The sequence below is a fragment of the Saccostrea echinata genome, unplaced genomic scaffold (assembly GCF_033153115.1).
Source record: "Saccostrea echinata isolate AGI-Se365-2 ecotype Australia unplaced genomic scaffold, CSIRO_AGI_Sech_v1 ptg000022l, whole genome shotgun sequence".
In the NCBI taxonomy this organism is placed as follows: Eukaryota; Metazoa; Mollusca; class Bivalvia; order Ostreida; family Ostreidae; genus Saccostrea; species Saccostrea echinata.
In genome coordinates this window covers 2762914-2781154 of record NW_026889771.1, presented here as the reverse complement: position 1 = coordinate 2781154, position 18241 = coordinate 2762914, and the positions used below count along the sequence as shown (strand labels likewise).

Below are 18241 nucleotides of genomic sequence, written 5' to 3'. Positions count from 1 at the left end.
ATGACAAATCAAATTGTATTGTGATGGCGATTTTCTTCGTCTTCGCCACGTCTCCCTCGCTATCGTCGCTGCAATTTTTACAATGTTAACAGATTTTTCAATTTTTTTCTTGCTGACAATTCTTATATATAAGGTTGGATATTCAATTTCATATCGATAAAATCAGTGATTTGGTCGTCCACAACGCAGAGAACTCAGGTTGTATTGCGTATATTTTGGTAAGATTAACGTGAAAAGCTGATTAGCCATTGTCGCCTTTGACGTCACAGGGTCGTGTGATCGCTATCTAATTAACTTAGATTTTTTAATTCAGGGGTTTTCATTTGAGTTAATAATTGGTTAATTACCGCGGTTTATCCACAATAAAAACACAAAAATTATAAACTGTGGACATAAGGAACGTTTCACGCTTTTAATTTTAAATAATTTAGAAACATGCCATAAGTACAAGTAGGCATTAGCAAACTGTCGAATTGTTTGTAATTTTTCAATGTCTCTTCCTAAAAGTGATTAAACTTCAACATGTTAAACTGTCCGACTTTTGTTTAGTTTGATATAAGTCGTATGTACATGTGTGCATTTTCTTATGTAGATTTTTCAATCTTTTTACGTCAGATCCTCCATGAGTTGGATGGGAGCAGGTAAAACAGGGGTCAAGTTTTACAATGGATATAAAATAAAATATTATTTCTCAAGAACAAGAGCCCCAAGTACGTATAACTAGTCAGCATCAATATTTTGGCCAGACGTTAGGCCAACAAAGCTCATATTGTTGGCCCAATGATGAATGTCAATGTTGGTCCAATATCTAAAAGCAAAATGGGCCTTTGTTGGGTCAATATATTGGCAATGTATTGACCCAACATTGCATTGGGGTTGCATGGACGTTGGCCCAATATCGGACATACATTAGACTTAAGGTAGTTATACGTTTGCCAACTAGTGGAAACAGGTTGGACAAATAATATTATACTAAATATGAACCTCAAAAAGATACGTTGGGCCAACGTAATTCCAACTGGATAAAAGAATGTTCAAATTATTATACCCGCATTTTCTAAAGAGAGTTCGATTATATTTTGTTGTTATCCTGGTCCGTCCGTCCGTCTGTCTCATATACTTCTTCCTTAAACTCTTTTATTTTAAGCAGTAACCATGATGATTTGTGGTGTCCTGTGGATGTGCAATTACTTTTTCAGATTTTGATTTTCACCCTACAAAAATAAACTGGTTCTCAGAACTCCTCTTACATTTTAATCAGTAGCCAAATTATCTTTTAGAAGATGTTTGCTTGCTGATGTCCTGTAGATGTGCAATAAGGTTTTGCAATTTTCATTTCACCCTGGGGGTCAAATGGGGTTCAAAAATGATGTTTTTCTACAAAAAAACCCCCTGATTCTGAGAACTCCTCTGACATTTTAAGCAATATTCAGTTAATAATAATTAACCAAAAGTCTCTGAGGAGACCGTAGTGATATCAATATTCTGTGTGATTACAATGTATATATATATATAGATACATATATGTAGAAATAGGGAAATACTGTATATGTATTTCAAAAAGCGGGCTTCATATTTTAGCGGCTTTGGCGCAGAAAACAATGCTCTAATTCATGAATACCGCTAAGAAATCAATTATAAATACAATATACAGCACGAACATGTATAGCGCTAATTCATGATTTCGCCAACAACTCCATACCCATTGTTTTTGTTTAATTTGGAATACGCCAATTTATGTTCACGTAAAGTGTAACAAACTTTTCAAACTTATTTTTTTTCTTCGTTTACTTAAAGTTTTGGGTTTGATATGTAAAATTAATTGGCGAAATATGAAATTCATTACACAATTTTTGTTAATTTTTTTTTTTTTTTTTTTTTTTTTTTTTTTTTTTTTAAATACAGTTTTACAAGAGATCAGCAACCACGACAACACATTTTCTTTAAAATAAAATACCGATATATAAGATAATCTTATCTTAATATAATCTTCTTGAACACCAAGACTTAAAAAAATCAGACAAAATCTGTTTGATGAGTAGCATTTTGAATGAATTTAAAAGAAATTTCTATTTTTAGCAACTATAGGATTAGTCTTTGTCAAAATTAAGAACTGTTGTTAAGAATTGTCTATCGTAGTATATTCTACTTTTACCAGTGTGCTTGAATATATGAAACTGATGTGGAATCATTGTGAGGTAATGTACATTCAAATTTGTTTATATCATGACCCCGGGGTAGGATGGGGCCACAATGAGTGATCAAAGTTTTACATAGGAATACATAGGAAAAATCTTTTAAGAATCTTCTTCTCAAGAACAGCACACCCATTGTTGGTCATATTTATATGGAAACATCCTCAGATAGTGTAGATTCAAGATTGCTCAAATCATGACCCCCGGGGGTAGGGATGGGCCAAAAGGGCGATCAAAATTTGTCATAGGAATACATAGGAAAAATCTTTAAAAATTTTCTTCTCAAGAACAGCAAAACCATTATTGGTCATATTTATATGGAAGCATCTTCAGATAGTGTAGATTCAAGATTGCTCAAATCATGACCCCCGGGGGTAAGGTTGGGCCACAATGGCGATCAAAATTTTACATAGGGATACATAGGAGAAATCTTTAAAAAATTTTCTTATCGGGAACAGCAAAGCTATGATTGGTCATATTTATATGGAAGCATCCTCAGGTAGTGTAGATTCAAGTTGTTCAAATTATGACCCCTGGGATAGGATGGGGCCACAATGGGCGATCAAAGTTTAACATAGGAAAACAAAGGGAAAATCTTTAAAATTCTTCTTAAGAACAGTAAAGCCATGATTTGTCATATTTATATGGAAGCATCCTCAGGTACTTTAGATTCAAATTCGTTCAAATCATGACCTCCAAGGGTAGGGTTTGACCACAATGGGTGACCAAAGTTTTACATAAGAATTATATAGGAAAAATCTTCAAAATTCTTCACAAGAACAGCAAAGCCATGATTGGTCATAATAATATTGAAAAAATCCCCAGTTTATGTAGATTTAAACTTCTTCAAATCATTACCCTCCAGGAGAATAGAGGGGCCATAGCAGGGGTTCATAGTTATACAAGGGAATATAAAAGATATTTTGATAAAAAAAAATTTTTTTAGAACATCTTAATAACAGTAAACTGATTTCTTCTTTTTCCTTGCAAAAGTGCTCAGGTGAGCAATGTGGCTCCTGGGCCTCTTGTTTTTCATGCATTGTCTTCAGAACACCTCAAAGCTGAACATTTAGAATTTATATTATGTCAACATAATGTGACTTTTTCCATGTTAATAAAAGTGCACATTTTTGAAAAAAAGTATGATTAAATAGCTTGATCAAGGTCTTTTGAATAGGAAAATTAAGCTACACTGGTGTAGTTAATTCGACTACAGAGCTTAATCAATTTTAAGAGATTGTGCAATACCTGCTTAACCCTTCACTATTCTAAAAATATTTATATCACCATTCCTGATTCAAAGGGAGAGCTGGGCATATGACCAATAAGTCCATAATCTACTGAATTAAGAAACATGTATGTTTTCGATTTCGATGCTGTTGTTACAGTTACTGAAAATAGAATTCAACTGAAGCACGGAAGCGAGTGCTTCCACATTGTTTAATGTGGAAAATATGAGTTCAAAAAGTTTAAATGCTTTGAGTAATAGGACACTCTCTGGAGACCCCCCCCCCCCCCCCCCGAATTTTAGTAAAATTCTGCAATATTTGATTTATGTTTTAATTCATCAATTCATATATTAATTTATGAATATTACTGCTGTATATGATTTATAAGACTGGTTATAAGAGGTTTATAAAAAGTTCCAAGGCATTTTGTAAAGACATATTTAATATACATTGTATAACACTGAATACGTAAAATGCTTATCGGCCTATAATAAGGTTAATGATAAGGACATCTGGGAGGGCTGCTGATGTCGTTCGTAAGATTTTTTCTCGCTGAAAACGCACTGCTGACAATATCTGAGGAATTATTTAGAAAAAATGCTGAAAAACAATTGGTGTTTAATGGTTTATAATGTTATAAATCGTCAATTGCCTAAAATGCATCGGCTTCCACAAGACTTCACAACCTAAGTCCCACCAGGACTTTGCCTTGGTTCTATCGGGGCCTTATTATGGCCCCCAAACCTCTAGCATTTTACGCTTCTACACGGATCGATTCCAAGCTACGCCGCTGCACCCAAAGGCTAAATGGCAGAGCTTTTCAGTAACCTCTCACTTTTAATCAACTGCGTAGCATACTTTTAATTTTGTAAATTTTAAAAGAATTGGTTTAAGTGCAACTTTTATACTTTTATAAAATCATGTCATTATTTTTATTGAAAACATTTTTTTTTTGTTATAAAATGAATGCATAGCGTATAAGTAGTTCTTGTTTTAAAGTAATTCTCATTGATTGAAATCTTTTTAGTCTTACATGAGATTTAATGGAGCAGGATATTTGCTTTTAGGAAACCTGGCGTACAGTTTGAGATACCAAGATCATCTTTTTGATGGAAATTGGACTACTGGTGTAAATATAAGGAATGTAAATATACAACTACGTCATACATTTATCGTGTCGGCCATAACAATTATAGGTAAAATATAAATTTTATCATCTAAATGTAACTTTTCCATATTCTGTTAAAAACACAGAGAATTTAACTTTAATTAAGCTGCAATATAAAATATTGATAATTTGAAAAGTATATTTCACAACGAAAACACTATGTTATGTTAACGAGTTTGTCATTGCCAGACGTACGGGAATTGAGAAAATTGAACGTATATTTCTTAGATTATTTTTTATCATTGATCCTTGATGCATATTTTCATTTGGAGATAATCTTTAAAAGGCAACTTTTCATCTGGATTGATGGTTTCAGTCAAGGACAGCAATGAAAATAGTTGTTACCATGGTTTATTTCCTGAAAATACATGGACAATACTTTGTCGTCGAGTGTTGAAAACAAGTGTTTTAAATGTATCACTCGGTTTTCAAATTCATGTCAAGGAAATAGAAGTATTTGGAGGTAGTGTTTCACAACCTTTCAGAAATTAAAAAATAAAATGATCGGTAAATCAGTTTATTGATTATCTGAAAATTATTATTGAAGTAATGTGTGTGTTTTTCCCTTTTTTAAAGGCACAAACGTTGCCTTGTGGAAGTGGACCAATCAGACAAGTTTCTATCAGAGCAGAACATACGATGCAGACAAAGCTGTGGATGGATGGGATGGCGGGCATAATTTTGACTCTGATTCCTGTACTCATACCTCGGGTTATGAAGATCCCACGTGGACTGTTGCACTAGAAGACTTTTACTCTATTATGTCAATACTAATAGCCAACAGGGACGACCAAAATAGTAAGAATCAATAGGAATACATTATATACAGATACAAACCACACTATTCCGTATTTAGTGCCAGGAAAATGACATATACATGTAATTTAGAAGATATATATGCATTCATTCTTCTTAAAGCATTATAAGCTGCATTTTTGAGAATTTTATTTTGCTGTTAAAATGTGTTATAATGATAAATTTATATGTAATTTAAACCCTTATGATCAATAGATAGAAATAAAGTATGAAATTGTTTCAGAATAAAGGATTCTGTACATTCAAATCTATCGTATTATATAAGACATCAATATTGTACAATACGACAGTAATGTAATTTTACTTGAATTAAAGCTTCTTCCATCGCAAATATGAACAACAGAAGTTTATAAACATTCTTTTTTTCTGTCAATGAAAAAGTTAATTACAAATTTACAACAAAAATTTCTGACACCAATGCAAAGTTGCAGCTCATATTGCTTTATAACAAATAGCAATTTCTATTTGTATAGTAAACAAGTTGTGAAACACTTACGGTGACGGTTAAAGTTTCTTAAATGCAAGTCAAACTCCTAGGACAAAGTCAAGAGATCAAAAATGTTGTTACCCAAAGAAAGACCTTGTTTCAATGAATATAACTGTGAAATAGGAAACCCAAGCACTAATCCCTCAAAAGTTATGGCTAAGGTTAAAGTTTTTTTTAAAGTGCATCAATCTCCAAGATTAAGGTCAAATAGTCAAAGTAATGAAACCAAGAAGAAGGCCTTTTTACAAAGAATACACCTGTGAAAAAAACCTAGTACAAACTGTTCAAAATTTATGACCAAGATTACAGTTTTTTAGAGTCAATGTCAAAAGGTCAAATGTGCTGGGAACCAAAGAAAGGTCTTATCACAGTGAATACACATGTGAAGTATGAAAGCTAAAGATCCAAACAATCAAAAATTATGGCAAAGGATAAAGTTTGGTGAATTTTTGCCAAAGTTGGTCAAGCTCCAAGGTCAAGGCAATAAGATCAAATGCGTTGCTACCCAAAGAGAGGACTTGTTACAAGGAATTCACATGTGAAATTTGAAAGACATAGCTTCAACCAATCGAAAGTTGTGGACAAGGTTAAAGTTTTTGTGGACAAACAGAGAGCTAGACGGACAGTCAGGGCTTAAGCATTATACCCCCAAATTTTCGGTTTTTGTCCTTAAAACAACACGAAAAAGGACCTGTTGCATGTTTAATGGTGCAGAAAAGTATACTATTTTTACGAAATTGAATGGTGCTGTCATGTGTTTTACAGGGCCAATTGAAAGAAAAACAATCAACCAAAAAAAAAAAATCAAACAAACAAACAAAACAAAACCAAAAAAAAAAAAAAAAAGAAAGAAAAGAAAAGACGTGTTTGTGAAACACTAATGCGCCTATGTGACACTATTTTGAAGGTTATTTTGAAAGTTTCTCAAATGCAAGTCAAACTGAAATATTATACCTAAGCACCAGCCATTCAAAAGTTACGTCTAATGTTAGGTTTTTTTTTTTCAAAAGTAGGTCAAACTCCAAGGTCAAATGGTAAAATTATTGATATTCAAAGGAAGGTCTTGTCACATGAAATATAAAAGCCCTAGTACTAACTGTTTAAAAGTTATGGCCAAGGTTAAAGTTTTTAAAAGTTGGTAAAACCATAAGGTCAGGGTCAAAAGGTCAAAAATGATACACAAAGAAAGATCTTGTCACAAAAAATACACATGTAAAACATGAAAGCAATGGCTCCAACCAATCGAAATTTATGGCCGAGGATATAATCTTGTAAATTTTCCAAAAGTGAATCAAACTCCAAGGTCAAGAGGTCAAATGCAAGGAATACACATGTGAAATACGAAAGCCAAGATTGAAAATTTTGTTTGTTTGAGCGAGAGCTTTGGAGGCAAAGATAAATTCGGTAAGTTAGTACACCGATAACATTGTCATAGGCGATCAATATAATCCACGGTCACACGTGTTAGTGTTAATACATTTTAATGATATAATTACAAACTTTAAGAATTAGATTCATTTGTTGTTGAATTAGAGTGTATGTAAACGTACGAGGGTTGTTCGGAAAGTTCGTGGACAATGTCAATCTTCTCTATACTATCTTCAAAAAATTTAAAATGAGCACATAATTATATGTTAAAATATTTATTTTGTTGATGTGTGAAGTTTCATTCCATGTGATTTAATAGAAGTCATGTTATTTAATTTTAAAAATCTACATGTTTTGTACCCACGGAGCAAACTCAACAACATTGTAACGTCAAAAACAGCGTCATGAACTTCTCACAAATATTCTCCCTATACATTTCCCACAGTATGGCCCAATACCAGGGCACTTACTAAAACGTTTCTTTATCACGTGAAATTTATTTTGCTAACATTTGTTCCAGTAGCATAATTTTGTTTGACAATGTTATATTCTGTTTACTGCGTAACTGTGCTTTCACAAGATTAGCAGCTGTGAAGCGCCTAACTCTCACCATGATCTTACTAAGTTTTTAAACAGATTTTTACAGATAATCAGTTTCCACACAGATCGTCCTCGTCTGATACAAAGTATCTATCATTCATATACCGCCTGGCCCCTGTACACACACATGCATGGCTCGCTTTTGACATATTTCCTACTTCTTCCAGCATTTTCAGAGTTTTTTTCTGGAGTTTTCCAGAGTAAAACACAAAATCGTGTCGTTAACCGCTGCTCCGTGACGTTCTACACGTCATCTTTTTATTGCGCTTTTCAATGAGGACTGCCTATCTTCTGAAATTGATTTCTTTTCAACGAAGCAAAATATAAAGTCATAATTTGGAATATGAAACGATGTAACAGTTCATAATTTGAACGTCTAGGATTTTTCTGTTTTTGCGCCATTTTTACACAGGAAATGACTACAGACATTATATAGTGTATTGATTGTAAATTACGAAATATTGACCTGCGCCGCGATACCATTTTCGCATTTTTTTTTAACTCTAAATAAGTTTGAAATAAATCTCAATATTTAATTTTTTTTATTCACGTCATTTATATTATTTGTTGAAATATTTCTACCAAGTTTGGATATAATATGACGTTAAGTATAAAAGTTATGACAGTAGTCCACGAACTTTCCGAACAACCCTCGTAACATGAAAATAGTCTGGTAATCTTGCTTTAAATAAATTCAATAGAAGCTGTTTTTCTTAACCATCAAAAACATAAAACAGCCTTGAGAGAAAACATGATCCTTGATTTGAAAAAAAAAACCCATTAAATCCTCCAAATGATCCAAATTTTGTTGAAATTATATGTAGCTCCAGCAGTTCTGGAGAAATTGAAAATATTAACGATTAACAGATGCAATAGGGTATTAGGAAAACTCGCTTGAGCTTCGGCACTAGCTGCGATAAGTGAAGTGTGATCTGAAGTCAAATGACTAAGGCAATATTTCATTTTAAAGGAAAACGAATAGATGGATTTTCTATAACCGGTAAAACAAGGAATGGGATGAATATCCATATTTATTCTGATGTGAACCCACCGTCAGTGGGGAGGAGTGATATCTGGATAGACTCGGGAAATATCAACTTGGAACCTGTGAATGAGATTACAATCCATGGCAATACCACGAGTACAGAAAAAATCCTTACACTCTGTGAGGTTTACATCTTTGGTAAGTGTTTGTTTTATGTATTATTTAAGATCAAAATTAGTATTATTCTGTCTCTGTTTCCCTTTACTGCAAGCTAAAAGAGAAGAGATGTTGGTAACCTTTTATAAGACATTTAAAAAAAATCTTTGTGAATTGACTCTAATTTCTTCAAGTAAATTAGTTTGCGTTAAAATATCCAGATTTACGGTAATACAAACTTAGACTCATTTTTCAACTCAAAGATGAACTAGAATATTAAAATCTTTATTGAATTGAACGAAATATATGGAGATAACGGAAAGCATTCAAGCTCAAAAGTCCATTAAAACAATACAAACCGGGAGTAGAGCAAACACGGACCCTTAAAACATGAGAGATGGTATCAGATGCAATGGAGGAGTGAGCATCTTCTGCACACCCGCCGTGTGCTCCTAGTCATGTTTTGGAAATAATGAATCCGTCGACATATCAGTATGTAAGTAATGGTCTAACATTACGTATGAGAAACGTCAGTAAGTATTTGACTTAAGGTAGGTCGCGGGTTTACTGCTTAAAAATTCTTACTAGAAAACATATGCTGAAAATTTGATATAATGTTCCTTAGAATTTATAGCATCTTATCTGTATTTTTTATTAAATTTTTCGAAGTAGTTTTAATGCTGTATTACTGTAAACGCGGTATAGTTTTAGTACTATTGTTACGCTTTACTATTGAAATATCTAGGATAATGACGTTTTTAAGCCAATTTTGCGGAAAGAGTATCTTTAAGAAAGGTTGGATAACGTTTTAAAGACGTAGACGGATTAGTCAAGAATTTTAAAAATATCCAGATGAAGTAAAATTAAACATTTGAGATAAAAAAAAAAAAATCAATATGTCTCGCTAGTTTTCTTTTTTTCTTTTTTTTTGCTAAATAATTTCAAAGTTTGCTTTTATATTGCCAAAATGTTCCGTTTATGGCGTTATGTATGACTACAACGTAATCACGTTTACACATGAGTATAAATATCTTTACATTTGGAATATGCAAGATCTAAAAGGTGACGTGGTTGCGAAATGTAATTTTATTCATCATTTCACTTTTTGCGGAAACATGTTAGGATGACCGGCAACTTATTTACACTAGTATTGTAAAAATCATATTCTGCCCACAAAGTCAGAATGAACGGTATATTAAACATTTCAAGTGTATTAGAATAATCATGCAGCGAAAACACGGCGAGTGACATACATGTAATATTAATTCATGTATTTTTAGCATGTTCATGTTCAGTAGGATTTCAGGCATAACACATGTATTTGATCACTTCATTCGAAAACGGTGAAGATTGATTGATTGATTGATTGTATGTTGTTTTACGTACCATTCGAGAATGTTTCACTCATATAGAGACGTCACCATATATGAGGGGCTTCAAATTTTGACCTTTACTCGGCACTTAGGGCCATTGAGCAGTGAGGGATCTTTATCTTGCCAACGTCTGCCGTGACACGGGACCTCGGTTTTAAGGTCTCATCCGAAGGACCCGCAACTTTCACTTCAAAGTGCCGATCGCATGGCGAAGGAACAGTTGCTACCCATTTTTTATCGACTTAGGTCAGTCGCGGCCGAAATTCGAACTCACGACCTCCCGTTCACGGAGCAAGCGCTTTACCGACTGAGCTACCATGAACGGTAAAACGGTGAAGAAAAAACATCCCAATACTAAGAAAAATGGGGGGGGGGGGATACCGGCAATGTTCTTTCTATATTAGTCGCAAGCTGGTATATAGCCCTAACTCTCAAACATTTCCTAATTTCGAATTCTCTCAATCAAATTTCCATACGCAACTTGCATTTAGCTTATACACAGAGAGCTTTTCTTATATAGAAAAAATGTACTTGATACTTGAAATACGTTTACAGTGCCATATAGGTCTGATAGTCCGGTTGTTTGTTTAAATTTATTTTTTAAATGCATTTCACAATTTGTTAGCCTGCATATACATAGCGACTATACGAGATTCAAATACAAAATAAAAAAAAAAATAATTATGATGATTGAAATAATAATGATAGATAACAGGAAAATACATGTACTGTAATTACTTTTCATTCATTTTTTTAGTGTTGAGGATTGATTCAATCCTGAAACAGTTTCGCCTCGGCAAACGTGGTGTAATACGCACTTCTCTTTGAGGTGCAAACGTGCGCGCAAACAACTCTTCAAGTTTTTGGCTACGAGAATTAAGAATATTTTCTTTTTTCATACCATAACTTTTATGCTGACTCATTTTGATTGACTTTTACAGTTTAGTAACACTTACAATACAGTGTATAAATTATTCCTTTCATTTGGTATCGTATTTAGTTTGCTCTAAGACAATACACATGATCACATCAGAATTTAGACTGTCATTTAAGGACATACGCAATGTAGTTTGAACTTTATTGTCTTTTTCCCTGGAGTTGAAGAGTACCAATTCTTAAAAGAACTGTGTGTTACATTTTAATGTCTATATATGCTGTTGTACACTTCTTGTAAAACACGTTTGGGTAAACAAAACATCTACAATAAATGATTAGAAATTTTTGTATATTTTTCTTTGAATTATACAAGAATTTTCATAAATTGATATCTTTTCAAAACCCCTCGTAGTGCATGCTGATTTTTTGTCTACGAACATCTTATGGCACTATAATCTTTAATTAAGAATATCTTGAAAAATCATCAGTAGGTAAGATACGTTGCGTATGTCCTTAATGATACCCGATCTTGGTTCAGGCATGTGCGAGGTTTACATACAATAGCATGCACTTTGAATTAATCTACTTGATTCGTACCTGTGACTATTTATGAAGTTATTTTCAGAGAATTATACGGGAAACAACGCAACGTCGCCTTTGTGACGTAACTGACGTCATAATCAAATGTGCACAAAACAACCGTTCGAATCGTCGAAATTGTGTACCAAAATTGATAACAAAAGCAAATTTTAGAAATTATTCATACGCAGAGCTAGTGCACGTAAAACGTTGCAGTATTCGATCTTTTCCATTTGCATTGTATTATTTTCCATTTGTATTGTATAATGTTTATTTGTATTCTATAATTTTCCATTTGTTTTCTTTAATTTCTCATTTGTATTGTATAATTTTTCATTTGTATTGTAAAATATTTATTTGTATTCTATATTTTTTCATTTGTATTGTAAAATTTTTCATTTGTATTGTATAATTATCCATTTGTTTTGTATAATTTTCCATTTGTTTTGTATAATTTTACAATACAAATGGAAAATTATACAATACAAATGAGAAATTATACAATACAAATGGAAAATTGAAGATTATACAATACATATGGAAGATTATACAATACATATGGAAAATTATACAATACAAATAGAAAATTACACAATACAAATAAAAATTATACAATACAAATAAAAATATACAATACAAATAAAGAATTATTGAATACAAATAAAAAGTTTACAATACAAATTAAAAAAATATAGAATACAAATAAAAATTTTACAATGTAAATGAAAAAATATAGATTACAAATGGAAAATTATTTAATACAAATGGAAAATTATACAATACAAATGGGAAATTATACAATACAAATGGAAAAGGTCAAATATTGCAACGTTTGACATGCCATATAGAGCATGCTCTTGCGTATCGAATCAACTGAGATACATAAACCCCGTATGCAGGTGATAAGGATATATTGCTACATAAGTAAGGGGAGTTGACGATTGAAAAGTTGAAGACATCACGTCTATCATAAAGCTTTGTTGTTAGGTTACCATTAACGTCACTTTCTAGTAAAAAATCTAAATATGAAACAGATGTTTCAGACTCTGTGGTATCTTTTATTTCAAGCTCACTGGGGTACATTGTATATTGAGTCGACCTATGTATGAAAGTAACGATTGTTAATTGATAATACGTCATCTAAATCTAAACGTCGAGTTGAAGGCCACAGCAAGTGTTTTCTTCTCATACATCCTCATAATGTCAAGGTTTTGTAATTTCTGAATTCCATACAAACCCTTGACATTAATCGCTATTTAAAAGTTGGGCTAGACAGCTACTATTTCATTTGTTTCTGGTCTAGGACTGGAACCAATCAGAAAACAGCTTTTATTGAAGGTAAGTTTTGTAAATAAATATGACTCGTCTTTAAAATGGAAAGTGCCAATATTGTAGGATTTGTGACTAGTTACTTTAAATGAAACATCGTGGATTAATTTTTTGAAGATCGTCCTCCTTACAATCACAAAAGATATGCTCTGGAGTTGGGCAATTTGATAAGACGGATTTGAAAATTATATTGTCATTGGATAGTTTATAATTACCCATTACGTAATGTGTAACCACAAGCCCAACTTTTAAATAACGACTTATGTCAAGGGTTTGTGTGGAGTGCCGAAATCACAAAACCTTGACATTGTGAGGATGCTTCTCAAGTAGAAGTTTTTGAATAGATCTGCTTCATATGAATACAAAAATAGGTCTGCTAATAAGGGGGTGCAATTGGTACCCATGGGAATTCAAACAGATTGTTGGAAGACCAAAAACTACATAGATATTGTCAAATAAACCAGAAAGTCAAGCATCTTTTTAATATCAACTTCAGAATACTGATGTTTACAATCAGAAAGCTTTTTAACAAAATAATTTTGCAAATGACCAATGACAAGGTAAGTATATTTACGAGTTCCATTTTTAGCTGTCTATGATGTCAAAAAGCCTGCACCTCAATGTGTCGTGGGGAATGGTTGTATACAGTATTGAAAAGTCGTACGTTTTGATGTTTTTGATTTTGTTAAAAATTTTGTGATTTCAAATTGTCTAAAAGTTCCTTGGAATTTTTAAGTACCGGTATCCACATGTTATTTACACCACCTCTCAGATATACTGTTGTACAGTTCTCCTGAATTTTCTCCTTCATTACAGCAAATATTTTAGTGAGGAGTAAAGAAAGAGGCTTGGTAGAACATTTACTGAAACCCGCTATGTATCTTTGTTTGAAAGGATTTTTATGAAGTTTAGGAATCCAGTAAAGATATGGTAATTCAAATTCATTTTGATTGTTGGGAATATTAAAAATATCTAAAACGCACATATGATTTTGAAGAATTCCTCCATAGAAAGTGGGCTATGGATGTAAGTTGGATTTCCATCTGCAGAATTAAATCCTAGTTCCTCTAAAATAGAATTCAAATAATGAGCCTTACAAACAAAGAATATCTTGTTACCAGCTTAACTTCACTTGACTTAACACCTCACCTCACCCTTGTTTCCCAGCGTCATTACTATCGAAATATAATATTTTAGCGTACATTTAGAATTAGTATTTATATAAAGCTATAGTCTTTCTTTATTTTCCATAGGGGGTACAAAAAATTTAACACATTGTGTAACCATTTGAAAAACTGTTTAAACTAATTTTTTTTTCATAATTAATATACATCTATGGAAACAATAGCCAAATTTAATGTAATTTATACATGGATAAGGAAATTAATGTTATAATTATGACATGAAAAAAAGAAAACAACAAGGGCACCGCAAAGCGGAGCACCCTCTCGAAACGTTTATTTTTTTTTATTTTTAGCATGTGTACCTAGTGAAAGCGGACAAAGAAAGTGCAGTGCATATTGTCCCCAAAACTGTGAACCTTCAGATAAATGTCTGAATGACAACTTTACCTGTTCCAAATGTCTTCCCGGTTGGAGTGGACCGTTCTGTGATCAAGGTAATTACATGAAAACAAAAAATAAAAAAATAAAGATAACGGACCCGTAATTGGATTATGATTGGTTATACCTGTTTTCTATAGTACTTTCTACCATTTCGTCCCTAAATAAGCTTAATTAGAATTAAGTAAGTAGGAGCACTGTTACAACGCGAAATGTCTTAACAACGCTAAATGAAATAAACTTGGATTATTACATTTTGTGTTATTACATTTTGCGTCGAGATCAACGCAGAATGTAATAAAACAAAATGTAATAAAACAGTTTTTGGATTAATACATTTTGCGTTATTACATTTTGAGTTGGGATCAATATGTAATCATGCACTTTTTAGTTGTTACATTTTGTGTTACTTAATTTTTGCGTTGAGGAAAACGCAAAATGTAATAAAAGAAAATGTAATAAACCAAAATATAAATATCTTTTGTATTGTGATCAACGCAAAACATGCTCAAAATTGATTTAAAGATATAATAATGTGGAAACTCATTTTACTAAATAGACAGACAGACCTGTGACTATGAGACAAACGTTACGGCTTTACGGACATTACTAAATCTAATTGTACTTTTTTTAAAACTCTGTTTCTAACATTTTAATTGAATACTTATAAAACATTAATTTACATTTGATTGACATGTCTAATTATAAATCAGTATGTATTATATATCCATCACTGGCATTCTTAATTACCAAAGATTGACCATGGGTCTATCAAAAGCTCTTGATATGCATGTACGACGTGCATGTGTTCATTGCTAAGCAAATTGGAAGTACATAAGTGTGTCTGGCGTGGAGAATCGGGGGGTAGGGGCTACTTCGTATGTTTATTAATATTGTACTTTTATGGGCATGCAGAAACTATCCATTTTATTATTGAAAAGAGAGAGAGAGAGAAAATTTTATTTTAGCTGGTCTGCAATGCACATGATTTGTGAAACAAAATGAAATCTTAATTGTCAAGAAACTCCCTTTCGCTATATTTAGAAGAAGAAGACTTTTAAAGATTTTTTCCCTATGTATTCCTATGTAAAACTCTGATTGAGCATTTGGCCCCACCCTATCCACCGTAAATTTGAACAAATTTGAACCTACACTACCTGTGGATGCTCCTAAAATAATATGAATAATCATGGCTTTGCTGTTCTTGAGCAGCAGATTTTTTCAAGATGATTCCTATATATTCTTATGCAAAACTTTGACCCTCTGTTGTGCCCCAACGCCTGGGGGGTCATGATTTGAACAAACTTGATTCTACAATACCTAAGCTTGCTTCTGTATATATATGACTAATTATGTCTTAGTTGTTCTTGAGAAGAAGATTTCGAAGCTATTTCCTAGGCAACGCGCATGATCAGGTTCTTACAAGGGATATATAGGTTTTCCTTTTACTCTGTCTGAGTTAATGATTGGACAGCTATGTCTGAGGGTATATTACATAGTAGTTACATTTTCTCTTTCATCTAGAGATGGGAACTGGGTAAGGTACTACTTGCACCGTGTTTCTCCCCTAGGTTCCCATTGATAGATAAGAAACAGTTCTTTCAATCTTCTTCAGATTTATTACACCCAGAACTTAAGAACTTAACAAAGATTGCATTGAAGTCTATGGAGCAATTTTTTTTTTAAAATTCAAATAATAAAGAATATCAATAAATACTGCAGTGAAAAAATGCACTAAAACGCATTAGAAATAGAATGACAATTGAAAATGATTTTTTTTTCAAGGTAAGATTTTTAAAATTAAAAACTGAGGGAGATAACTCTTACCAAAATTCAAGTTCCTAAATTAGGGCACATCCCACCCTTACATGCTAATAGTAATTAACCATTAGACCTATATATTCATATGTAAACATTGCCCGACTGTTGTGGCCCCGCCCTACCCCCAGGGATCATGATTTGTTCAAACTTGAATCTACACTGCTTGAGGATACTTCTGTATTAATATGTCTAATAATGGCTTAGCTGTTCTTGAGAAGAAGATTTTTATAGATATTTTCTATATATTCCTATGGTAACCTTTGACGCCCCTGTTGTGGCCCTGCCCCACCCCCAGGGGCCATACATATTTGTAAGGTGACCCTGCTGTGTAGTATTAAAATCACGACAGAAATGAGTGTGAAGGTAAATATTTAGAGGAAGCTTTAATTGAATTTTCTTTTAATAATGTTGCATTGCATTTATTTTCTAGAAACAACAAATCAGCGACAGGAGAAGTTCTGTGATTATCAACTAAATCGTAAGGCAGACAACAGGAACGGTTGCACTGCACTGCAACACTGTGATAACGTTAACACATTTGATGACAGAACTGGTGTTTGTACTGGACAGAATAATCAATGTGAGAAAGGCTGGATGGGACCAGGATGTCAATACGGTAAAGATTTGTAAATGCAGTGTATTTTCCCTTTAATTACTTTTTATGTACAAGTCTACAATGTATTTCTTTTGTTTCACTTGCAATCTAGATAATACCGTATTGATGGATACTCACTTCTGAATCTTAACGCGTAGAAAACGGTATATTAAAGCAACGTGATAAACATTTTTTTTCAGCAGTCAAGCATAAATAAAATTTATTTCAGTTCATTACATTTTTCTTTAAAAATAAATGATAAAGAGAAACGACGAAAAATATAATAAATTAAATAACCAAGTTCATAAACTTTATTTAGTTCCCTTGATGTTTGCAAAAGCAAAATACCGGTACTTGAAACATCGCTAAATGCTTCATGTAGCTCGCTGGTCTGTGAAAAAATATGGGAAGGACGACCAGAGATCTACAGTGCCACCCATTTATAAAAAAGTGTATTATTATTTATTGCGCATGCCGTATAGTTCAGAATGTTGTATTTTTCTAAAATCTATGCATTTACCTAAATACCAGTACATGCATGTTTCTTGTACTCTGAAATAACCGGACCTATATCTAAGCAATTAACAAACAGATGCGTTCTTTGTCTTGATTATTCAGTTAATCTTGCTATCAAACCTGGGAACAATGACTTTGTTTTTGACGGAAACCAAAACGTTGGCCGTGTCATACAAACCGCAAATGTTGTCCTGAAAGGAACATTCACAGTCACAGCAGTCAACATTCATGGTATGTTTTGTTCTTCATTTCTCCGAAAATAAAGGAGTTTTCACCTTTATTTGTGCAAAATTCAAGAAAAGATACATATTTTTATTGTAAATTTAATTGCTCCTTTTGCATACTGTCTAAGCTCATGTGCTCATGTGAACCCAATGCTCAATTGAGCGTTTCTAATCGGAGAATGTCCGGCGTTTGTCAGTTAGTCTGTTTGATTGTCGTCTGTAGACTTCTGATCTCTTCAGCAGAACCACTGGACCAATTTCAACTAAATTTACCACAAAGCATCGTTGAATAAAGGGAAATCAAGGTTGTTTAATCAAAAAGTGCTAATTAACGAGGTTCGCTGCTGAGCTTTTGAGCAGAT

At 32.8% G+C, this 18241-nt stretch overlaps 1 protein-coding gene across 1 annotated transcript in view; it reads left to right on the top strand.

The window, feature by feature from the left end:
- Nucleotides 1-4884: 4884 nt before the first annotated feature.
- Nucleotides 4885-18241, top strand: part of LOC133190633 (uncharacterized) — a 32814-nt gene continuing 19457 nt past the window's right edge. The window contains exons 1-6 of the mRNA XM_061326323.1: nt 4885-5055; nt 5169-5390; nt 8834-9046; nt 14639-14779; nt 16975-17160; nt 17758-17886. Coding sequence (XP_061182307.1) covers nt 4899-5055; nt 5169-5390; nt 8834-9046; nt 14639-14779; nt 16975-17160; nt 17758-17886 — 1048 coding nt within the window. The 5' untranslated portion in view covers nt 4885-4898. The remainder of the gene's footprint in view (nt 5056-5168; nt 5391-8833; nt 9047-14638; nt 14780-16974; nt 17161-17757; nt 17887-18241) is intronic.